The following is a 10,897-nucleotide window of genomic DNA, read 5'->3' on the forward strand; positions in this document are numbered from 1 at the left end:
AGCAGATCCTAACCGTGATTGTATAAACCTGTGGCGTCGAAGAGGATATTACTTACAACATAGTTGGATGAATCTTTCCCATCCCAAACCACTTTTCTACTGACACAGGCAAACTAGGCTTTAGGACACATTTTAAGCGCAAAAACTGTTATCAAAGCAAACTCACCCAGAGATGATTGCTTTTCAGGGATGAATCAAGATACATTGGAGAATTGTGCATTGACATGATGGCAAAACGGTAATACACTCCCACACAAGGACATCAAATCCCTCTTTCATTCAATAGCGAGGTCAGTTTTACACATAGAAAGGCCTTATTAGCAGTTCTGTTAGATTCTGGGAAAGTTTTGGAGCATCACATGGAAAATGCTCTCAAGAGGAAATGGAATCGAGCTAACGCCTGGCAAACAATTTCATACCCAAACTGCAGGGATGTGATCTTAGGACTATAGCTAGATTTTGGGAAACTTCCTACAATACCTCTTCTCATTGTGTGTGCGAATGAGCGTGCACATGTGTCTGTGACTGGTGTGTACATTTTGTGGGCGTAGATGCTGTCTTCCACTGCAGGTTTTGGGCTGTTGTGGGAAAGTTGGGTTCATGCATGTAAAGTTTGGTTCATGCATGCAAAGCCCATTATTCCCTGACATCTGGGTACAGGCAGGAGGGTCTGGTCAGATAGAGCAGAGCCACTGCTGAGTCCTCCCTCCTTTCTTCCCTCGTTCCCTGATGCTGTCTGTCTCTTGTTTCTGTGACCAGCTCATTCTAATCTCATCAGCAGCTACAGCTTTCAAATGCCTCTCTCTCTCTCTCCCTTCCTCCGGACCCCTCTCTCTTTTCCAAAACAATACCAAGGATTCCAAGTCGGAAAATGTTTTATTGTCTGCGCTGCAGAAAGAAAGAAAAAAAACACAGACATAGGAAAATTTGCATTCAATTTATCATCAGACAGTTATGTTATAACGTTCAATTTATAGATGTGTGTTTGACCTCTTCTTAGTAATTACTGTGTCAGGGTGGTGCCTTCCAAGACAGACTTTAAATCATACTCTGGTCGTGAAGGCTAAAGCACTGTGTTGTATACTTCAAGGCACTGTGTACTGTAGCATGGTAAGTTATGGTCCACTGGGAGTCTGGGACCAGCTCTTAAATAGAATAATTTTATCAGCCGGCTACCCCTGAGACCCAGGACATTTTAGCTTTCCTAAGGAAAACATTCATTCCAGACACGCGCTCACGCACACACAAATGCTGCAGTTTTTCGATTTTTGATGTTATTATTGATGTTATTTTAGTGCACATTGTATAAGGGTCATCAGCAATTCAGGTACTGCATTTGAACAATGTGGATTCCAGTTATGCTCCGTTAGACTTTGATGCTGTACACACACACTTATGACATCCATTTCCTAACTTACCGTATACCATCAATGATACATGAGCTTTCAGCTTTTTCAGGCTTCTGCAGTGCATGAGTGTCTGTGGCAACACATGATCTTAATCACTTACTGTTATTTTAGAGTGAGAGGACAGGATCAGGAAATACCTCAGGAGCCGTCTGTAGAATCTCCATGAAACCAAAGGTGATTTCTCTCCTTAAAACCCAACTACATGGCCTCCCAAGTGCTAGAGGTGTCACTACAGACCCAGGTTCGATCCCAGGCTGTGTCGCAGCCGGCCACGACCGGGAGACCCATGAGGCGTCCGAACCAACTACAAACTAATGAGACCCTACTGTGGAAAGGGGATATTCTCACAATCATGATGATGTTCTCTATCCTGTCCTACGACCCCCCCTCCCCCCCTTAACCTGGTATCTTATGATTTTTTTTTTTACTGTCTTTTTTGTAACTTACAGTATGAATGTGTTATTCAATGCATTTCTCTGGGTTATAGTAGTAAAGGCCAAATTCAATATTTTATTTTTGTGTATATATATTTTTAATACCTGTAAGGGCCCTAAAATTCAAAATCGAATTGTTAAATGATCCATAGTATGACCATCTTAAAACAATTCCGTATGTCTGACTGCAGAGAGATGCTTGGGAAAATGGTCAGGAGGACCAGTGTGTGTGTGTTTTCAGGGGAAGGGGGTGGATCTGATCTTCATCACCTAAGACTTGACATTGGTTAATCAATTCTCAAATTTTTGCTCAATCTTGCATGGTTTCTCAAACAGCTGTAACTGTATATGCATTCATAAATCAGGTCCTTTCTTGAGTTGGGCTCTGGGATGTAACAACTGTTGAGCATCTGAGCTTATGGTTGATTGTGGGGGAAGGGGGTAGAGTGTGTAAAAGTATGTGTTTGTGTGTATGTATCCCACATCTATTGCTTGGGGGCAAGGATGTTAAGGACAATATAGGAGGAATCACAATAATTGTTTGCTAAAATAATAATTGCTTAACAAAAATGTAATGTAATGCAATGGCAATCCTGGTTATAGGTAACAATCATTTGTATGAACTGCCAACATTATTACGCATATTAATTGTTAATGATGGAAATTAAGATACGCACGATTTTTGAATATATATTTTGAATAGTTATATATAAAGCAAATTGAGATGAGAGCATTGGAAATACTTTTAGAGATTGATCTGCTTCTGTTCTGTGGGTGGAACTGTGTTCTCTTTTTTCGAAGGATAGGTCCTGGCCTCTCGGGGGCCTAGGGATCCGGGAGGACGGGGGTGGTCTGCCGGTCACTGGGATGACAACCCAACTTGGGATGGGGAGGGGATTTAGCGGGTGGAATAGTCGAGAACAATTGGAGGGTTTTTTATTTWTTWTTTTTWATTTTTTTWATCCGTTATTTTACCAGGTAAGTTGACTGAGAACACGTTCTCATTTGCAGCAACGACCTGGGGAATAGTTACAGGGGAGAGGAGGGGGATGAATGAGCCAATTGTTACTTTGTAGCAATGCAAATATCATGGTACAGCTATATGGACACTCAAACACAATGGTTATTTTTAATGAAAAATGTACAAGCATACAGTACCAATAAAAAGTTTGGACACACCTACTCATTCCAATGTTTTTCTTTATTTGTACTATTTTCTACATTGTAGAATAATAGTGAAGACATCAGAACTATGAAATAACACATATGGAATCATGTAGTAACAAAAAAAAGTGTTAAACAAATATTTGAGATTCTTCAAAATAGCCACCTTTTGCCTTGATGACAACTTTGCACACTTTTGACATTCTCAACCAGCTTCATGTGGTAGTCACCTGGAATGCATTTCAAATAACAGGTGTGCCTTGTTATAAGTTAATTTGTGGAATTCCTTCCCTTAATGCGTTTGAGACAATCAGTTCTGTTGTGACAAGGTAGGGGTGGTATACAGAAGATAGCCCTCTTTGGTAAAAGACCCAGTCCATATTATGGCAAGAACAGCTCAAATAATCAAAGAGAAACCACAGTCCATCATTGCTTTAAGACATGAAGGTCAGTCAATGTGGGAAATGTCAAGAACTTTGAAAGTTTCTTCAAGTGCAGTCGCAAAAACCATCAAGAGCTATGATGAAACTGGCTCTCATGAGGACCGCCACAGGAAAGGAAGACCCAGAGTTACCTCTGCTGCAGAGGATAGGTTCAATAGAGTTACCAGCCTCAGAAATTGCAGCCCAAATAAATGCTTCACAGAGTTCAAGTAACAGACACATCTCAACATCAACTGTTCAGAGGAGACTGTGAACCCGGCCTTCATGGTCGAATTGCTGCAAAGAAACCACTACTAAAGGACACCAATAAGAAGAAGATACTTTCTTGGGCCAAGAAACATGGGCAATGGACATTAGACCGGTGGAAATCTGTCCTTTGGTCTGATGAGTCCAAATCTGAGATTGTTGGTTCCAACCGCTGTGTGTTTGTGAGACACAGAGTAGGTGAACAGATGACCTCTGCCATGCTGGTTAAGTGTGCCTTGAATTCTAAATAATTATATAATAGTTCCCACCATGAAGCATGGAGGAGGTGGTGTGATTGTGTGGGGGTGCTTTGCTAGTGACACTGTCTGTGATTTATTTAGAATTCAAGGCACACTTAACCAGCATGGCTACCACAGCATTCTGCAGCAATACGCCATCCCATCTGGTTTGCGCTTGGGACTATCATTTGTTTTTCAACAGGACAATGACCCAACACACCTCCAGGCTGTGTAAGGGCTATTTGACCAAGAAGGAGAGTGATGGACTTGGCCTCCACAATCACCCAACCTCAACCAAATTGAGATGGTTTGGGATGAGTTGGACAGCAGAGTGAAGGAAAAGCAGCCAACAAGTCCTCAGCTTATGTGGGAACTCCTTCAAGACTGTTGGAAATGCATTACAGMTGAAGCTGGTTGAGAGAATGCCAAGAGTGTGCAAAGCTGTTGTCAGGGGTTCACCTTGGGGTCTTGATAGGGGCTGTACCAAATGTTTGATGTATTATAATAATTGATTATGCTTATGTTGTATTAATAGAAGGGGAGGGGTTATAAGACCTCTCCCTCCTTACATTTATAGGGTCCTAGACTACAGATTAACAATATATATATTGATTATAAAGGTTTAATATTGTTCCACAGTCTTTTATAATCTCTGCCTCTTATAAAGAAACTGTCTGAGAAATGTGTGACTGTGAGACAGAACTCTGCAGGGAGTGTAAGAGATAAGAGATTAGTCAGACATTCCACTATAAATCAACTTGGGGAGTGGACATTTACTGCTAAGCTTTTAGATAACACAAAAACTCTTGTTTATATAGCTGTGTAGGCATGGTTTTGGTCTCATGAGTAGAAGGTAATGACGTAGGCAGTGATATCACTAAGATATATGACTGTAGGAATAATAAAACAACTCGGACCCTTTTCTATTTTGCAGAACTTACTCGGAAACATGCGTGCTATGTTCCTGTTGTCAACTTCTGTCGGCAATTGCATTAATAAATGAATGATTGATTTACTTAAAGATATTGTCTGAATGCTAATTTCACCAATGATTGACAAGGAACAAGGAACAACCCCCAACACTGTCATCAAGGCAAAGGGTGGCTACTTTGAAGAATCTCAAATATAAAATGTATTATGATTTGTTTAACACTTTTTTGGTTACTACGTGATTCCATGTGTTATTTCATGGTTTTGATGTCTTCACTATTATTCTACAATGTAGAAAATAGTAAAAATAAAGATAAAACCTTGAGTGGGCGTGTCCAAATGAGTAGGTGTGTCCAAATGTTTGACTGGTACTGTATATACATATTTCCAAATAGTATATGGGTGATTGGAAGTGATGCAGACAATTACATTGATGGAAGCTACAATCTATCTGCAATATTAAAGCTGATCTACCCCTCCCCCCAAAATAAGCCCAAAAATAAATAACAATTCCATATGTCAGCTTAGAAGCCACCTCCCCCCAACAGCTTAGACTTTTAATAATTAAATCCCTCTTTCAATTTCTCAGAGAACAAGTTGAGAGATGCAGCATTTAAGAGTGTGGAGTATTTGGCTCGGATGGTTGACTGTATTACACTCTTGAGGAGTGGCATAAGATGACATCAAAAGTTACCTCTTTGTTAGGCAAATTMCATCTGGCTGTCCATCAGTCTTATTTACTGGATTAATTTCCATTGGCCTGCAGCAGACATGCCCCAGTAGGAACAGATGTCTGTGCACTGACTACACAACAACCTCGGTACTAGAGGTTTGTCTGTAGCAGAAGATTTCCACAAAGGGGACACTGTCCTCCCATGACAGTCTCTGGATCTGTTTAGGCATCAGACATGGAACAGGCCCTGAGGTCATGCAGATTTTATTGATGTAATGTAGCAATATCCCACTAGCAAGTACAGCTACTGTACTAAACATCCCATCAAAATCTGGTATTTAAACTTGATGGGTAGTTTGCATTTACTAATATGTTTTGAGTCATAGCTATTTAGTACTGGTACTGTACTTCATTCAAATCTGATATTTATATGGGGACTTTCCATAGAAATGGCCTTAATACTGATACATCCTTGAGTCCCAGCTGTTTAATCTGGATAACACAGATGTCTTCACATTCACTGGATAAATAGGTTTGTCATAAACCAGGAAGGAGGATGTTACAGTTTCCTGTTTACATCAAGTTGAGTGCTTCTGGCTGCTGGCTCTTGTCCTCTAGGAAAACAGGATGTTTAGAGGGCATAAGACATGGATAGGCCCATTATTATAATGTAGTCCCTACCGGATTCAATTTGTTGGTTGAAGAACTTCAATCTGCTACAACGGAGTGCTTCAGTATGCTAAGAAGAAGATGAAATTATTACACTATTTCTCTGTGTTTACATTATTGAAAAGGCTAAACAATTAAATATGTCTCTTGCAAATGAACATAAACCCTCTCACCTAATCCATGAAACATTCCAAAGTACAGGCGCACTCCGTTCATGCTTAGCACGGTATAATCTTCTAACACTGGGCCCTGCTCATATCCTTTCTTTGAAAGAGGTGAATGAGTGCATTTGGCACAGCCTGCTGGTATGCTGCCATAACACATTAAAATCGTGACTAGCTCCAGTGCAGATATGAGGAGATAAAGTGAGTCAGAGGAATGGGGAGGCAGGCTATATCAGATCAGTGGAAATGTATGTAAACAGTGAGAGAAAGTCATACCATAGGCTACATCTCAGACCATAGAAGGAGGAAAGGCAGGAAATGTATGGATGGAAGAATGCTGGCAAAATAGTTGTATTGTTTCTACACTGAGTGTACAAAACACTAGGAACACCTGCCCTTTCCATGACAGACTGACCAGGTGAATCCAGGTGAAAGCTGTGATCACTTATTGATGTCACTTGTTAAATCCACTTCAATCAGTGTAGATGAAGGGGAGGAGACAGGTTAAAGAAGGATTTTTAAGCCTTGGTAGTAGGTGCCAGGCACACCGGTTTGAGTGTGTCAAGAAGTGCAAAAAGGCTGTGTTTTTCACACAACGGTTTTCCGTGTGTTTCAAGAATGGTCCACCACCCAAAGAATATCCAGCCAACTTGACACAACTGTGGGATGTTTTGGTGTCAGCATGGGCCAGAATCCCTGTGGAACGCTTTCGACACCTTGTAGTGTCCATGCCTTGACGAATTGAGGCTGTTCTGAGGGCTAAAGGGGTTGCAACTCAATAGTAGGAGGGTGTTCCCAATGTTTTTAATACTCAGTGTATATCATATTTTACATTTGTGTGACTGTTCTTATCTATCAGTGTTTTGTTACTTGTTGTGTTTTATYTTTTTGTGTGGACCCCAGAAAGAATAGTTGCTGCTTCTGCTAAAGTTAATGGGGATCCGAATAAACCAATAATCATATCAGGCTTTCTAGGACAAAGTCTGAGTCATTCAGTTGAGTTGAAGTCAGGACACAATCTGAGATCAACTGCCTTGCCATTCATCATGCAGTAGTCAACACAAACTCAGTGCCAACTCAAATGGCTGAGCAGTTTGCTTGCTATAACAGTGAGTCATCGTTGTTGCTGTTGGGATATTTCACATGGGTGTATATAGAATAATTGTCAGCATTCATTATTAATTGGCCATCCTAAAATATGTTCCTAATAGTTATCACTTTAATTTCTCCATTTGTCTCATTAACCCACTAAAAAGTTGCATACATGGATTTTACAAGGATTGTAGATTAGATTAGGGACTGTTGTGTTTCTACATCCAACGTTAGTAGTTTAGTTGGTGTCCCTGTATGAATATATTGTAGCAGCTGCTGAACTATTTCTTKAATTTCTGACTTTCTTGTCTTATCATTCCAGCAAGGCAGAGTGAGTCATCCCAGACACCATCACCATTACATAGACATTACATTTTGTCTTGGCTTTGTCCATCAGTGTTTCCACACTGATTCTCCAAAAAGAACAGGATCAAATAAGTAAGAATTTAATGATTTTAGACCAATTAAAAACCCTGAATAAATTAAATCCATTGGTATGTTATTACACATAGTCATCTTGTCCTTGAGTTTTATACCCTTCAGGTTACTGGTGTACAGTGCAGCCACCCAGTGTCCTCTTCTCTTACAACAAGCAACCATTAGAGAGCAAACCCTGGCCATCTGACTCCACTTGGTGGTGACAAGTGTTACTACAGAAACAATCAATATCAATACCATGAAACACACTAACACTAACACTAACATTTTAGACATATTGAATGTATTTATTGACAAGGATGAATTTCCAGTTCAACTACTGTACAGTGTGGGCTACTCATTATTCATTATTCTAATTGATGACGACCCCCCCCCCCCCCCGAAATATTCAGTTGTAATGTGCAAAAAAAAAATGGGGTCCAGCAGCAAAGTTTCCTACAGTACAGAAGTGCTTACAGTAAACACACTTGACCTGACAATACAGTAACATAATAACCCAGGCTGCGTCACAAATGACACTCTATCCCCAGTGTAATACTTTTGACCAAGGCCCATAAGGGTCTTGTTTAAAAGTAGTGCACTATGCAGGGAATAGGGTGCCATTTCAGATGCAAACTTCGTGTCCACATGGGAGCTCAACATGTATGAGTGAAACACTATGTTTTAATACTGCATATTGTATAATAATAACGCAAGTCAAATCAATTTGGAGGCAAATGCATAGTAAAACATGATTGATCTAAGACCTCACTGTGCAGTGATCGCTACACCCACAACCCACTCAGGAGTACTGTGGGCCCAGATCTGTTTGTGCTGTATAGCCTATGGTCGTTGTGGAGTTGGCTATATAGAACAAATATATCTGGGACCAGGCTTACTCAAAAGCGCCTTAAAGCTTAAATGCTCTTGTTAAAAGGAAGATACTGTACAGGATTACTGGTGTCGGTGTGGTCCAAAAGACAGCAGAGTACACTGGCACAAAAACTTTGAAAAGTGTCCTTTTTGTCCTCTTAAAGGGGTTTCCATGCATTATCTAACACATACGGTACATACACAGAGCAGTACTCCAAGGTGGGGCTGGTTACTGGTGTAGAGCACAACCAGTGTACTCTACACAGCCCCTGCTGTTGTATTTCACAAGCACATTTTTTTTTTTCTCCAGAAATCAGGCTTTTCTTTACATGTTTTCTGTTGGTGAGATTGTGGCATTGTTTCTGCGGTGGTGGTTGCGTTTCTGTCAGGTCACGTCTCGACCTTGGTCCGGGGAGTATGGACCGTCTTCACCACCTTGGCGCTGCTCCTTACGTCATGCTCTATGATCTCTGACAGCAGCGTGTCTTTAGATCCGTGCTTCTTCTGGAAAAAAATACATCATTTCAATATCAATGCTGGGAGATTAATTAACCAGAGTTTGTGGTAATAAAAGCTGGTATTGATTTAATACGTGTAGCACTGCCATTCAAATTAAATAATAACCCTACTATGCGCTCGCAAAGTATCACTTTTATTAATCGTGAACATTTCTGCCTCACAGCCTTTGTTTACAGCTTGTACGTGTGGAATTGACCAATAAGCTTCAGGAAAAAGGTTTGTGACTGACCTGAGAGGTGGTGGAGCTGGAACCTGGGATGTCTGCTGTGCGTGTCACAGGTAAGGGGGGAACAAGGTCTGTCCGGGTGCTGGGGAGAGGGTAGAGATGTGTTAGATGTTGGAAGACAAACGCAGGGTTATACTTTAATCATACTATACTATTTATGAAGCACACAGTCGCTTCCATTATCATGTCTCAAGGTGCTGAACAATACAGGAACGAACCATCAGCATCAAGCAACCGTACAATAACTAGACTAGAGCCGGGATTTAATTTGACAGACGTTGCAGCGCCCTTGGCATTTAAAGGTAATATTCGATTGGGCAGACATTTGCTGAGTTTACCGTGAATGTGATCTCTGCGAACGTCAGGATCATTGCTTTTACACATCTACAACGCGCCTCAGATTGTATCCCGGTCTAGAGACATTAATAAGAGCTCCACCACACTACTGTCACCATTTAAATGTGACGTTTCAGGTGAGACTCTGAAGAGTGAAAAACCATAAGATCTGGCCTGAGACCAGTTTAGACTCACTTGACCTCAGAGAGCACGGACCTCTCCCCTTCGGAACACTGGGAGCGTCGGTACTGATGGAAACTCCGGGGGGAATGAGAGTGCCGGATTTTGATTGGGTCTCCTTGGGTTCTGGAAAGAAGGATGAACTTTATCTCATGTGTAGGAGAGTAGGCCTACCTCTCATTTAGTCCAGTGGGATATAAGCCCACGCCACACTGAATCCATCAGCTTCAGAGGCGGTGAGATAGAATTAAATAGAGCATAATGTATCTCTACAGGGAGCAGTATGAAAAGGCCAGACTCAATCCTTCAAGTTATGTGGGGGAAACACTTCAGTCTGGTGGGGAATCTTATCTTCTTATCCAAGTGCAGATCAACATCCAAGTGCAGATCAACAGACCCTACCCCAATGTGCTGACTGAGCATGCTCCATTCATTATAGACCTGTCTGATTATCATATAGACCTGTATGATTATCATATTGGCCTGTCTGATTATCATAATATCATACCTGTCTGATTATCATACCTGTCTGGTTATCATATTATCATACCTACAGTTGAAGTCAGAAGTTTACATACACATTAAAACTCGTTTTTCCACCACTCCACAAATTTCTTGTTAACAAACTATAGTTTTGGCAAGTCCGTTAGGACATCTACTTTGTGCATGACACAAGTAATTTTTCCAACAATTGTTTACAGACAGATTATTTCACTTAATTCACTGTATCACAATTCCAGTGGGTCAGAAGTTTGCATACACTAAGTTGACTGTGCCTTTAAACAACTTGGAAAATTCCAGAAAATTATGCCATGGCTTTAGAAGCTTCTGATAGGCTAATTGACATCATTTGAGTCAATTGGAGGTGTACCTGTGGATGTAT

The 10,897-nt window shown here is 40.8% G+C and overlaps 1 protein-coding gene across 1 annotated transcript in view; it reads right to left on the reverse strand.

Annotated features, from left to right (window-relative positions):
- Positions 1-8,842: 8,842 nt before the first annotated feature.
- The window catches only part of epb41l4a (erythrocyte membrane protein band 4.1 like 4A), a 106,932-nt gene continuing 104,877 nt past the window's right edge, over positions 8,843-10,897 (reverse strand). Inside the window, exons 22-24 of the mRNA XM_024013445.2 lie at positions 10,030-10,140; positions 9,502-9,580; positions 8,843-9,257 (exon numbers count right to left, since the gene is read on the reverse strand). Of these exons, the coding sequence (XP_023869213.1) occupies positions 9,144-9,257; positions 9,502-9,580; positions 10,030-10,140 (304 nt within the window). The 3' untranslated portion in view covers positions 8,843-9,143. The remainder of the gene's footprint in view (positions 9,258-9,501; positions 9,581-10,029; positions 10,141-10,897) is intronic.

The sequence above is a fragment of the Salvelinus sp. IW2-2015 genome, linkage group LG20 (genome assembly GCF_002910315.2).
Source record: "Salvelinus sp. IW2-2015 linkage group LG20, ASM291031v2, whole genome shotgun sequence".
NCBI classification, from domain to species: domain Eukaryota; kingdom Metazoa; phylum Chordata; class Actinopteri; order Salmoniformes; family Salmonidae; genus Salvelinus; species Salvelinus sp. IW2-2015.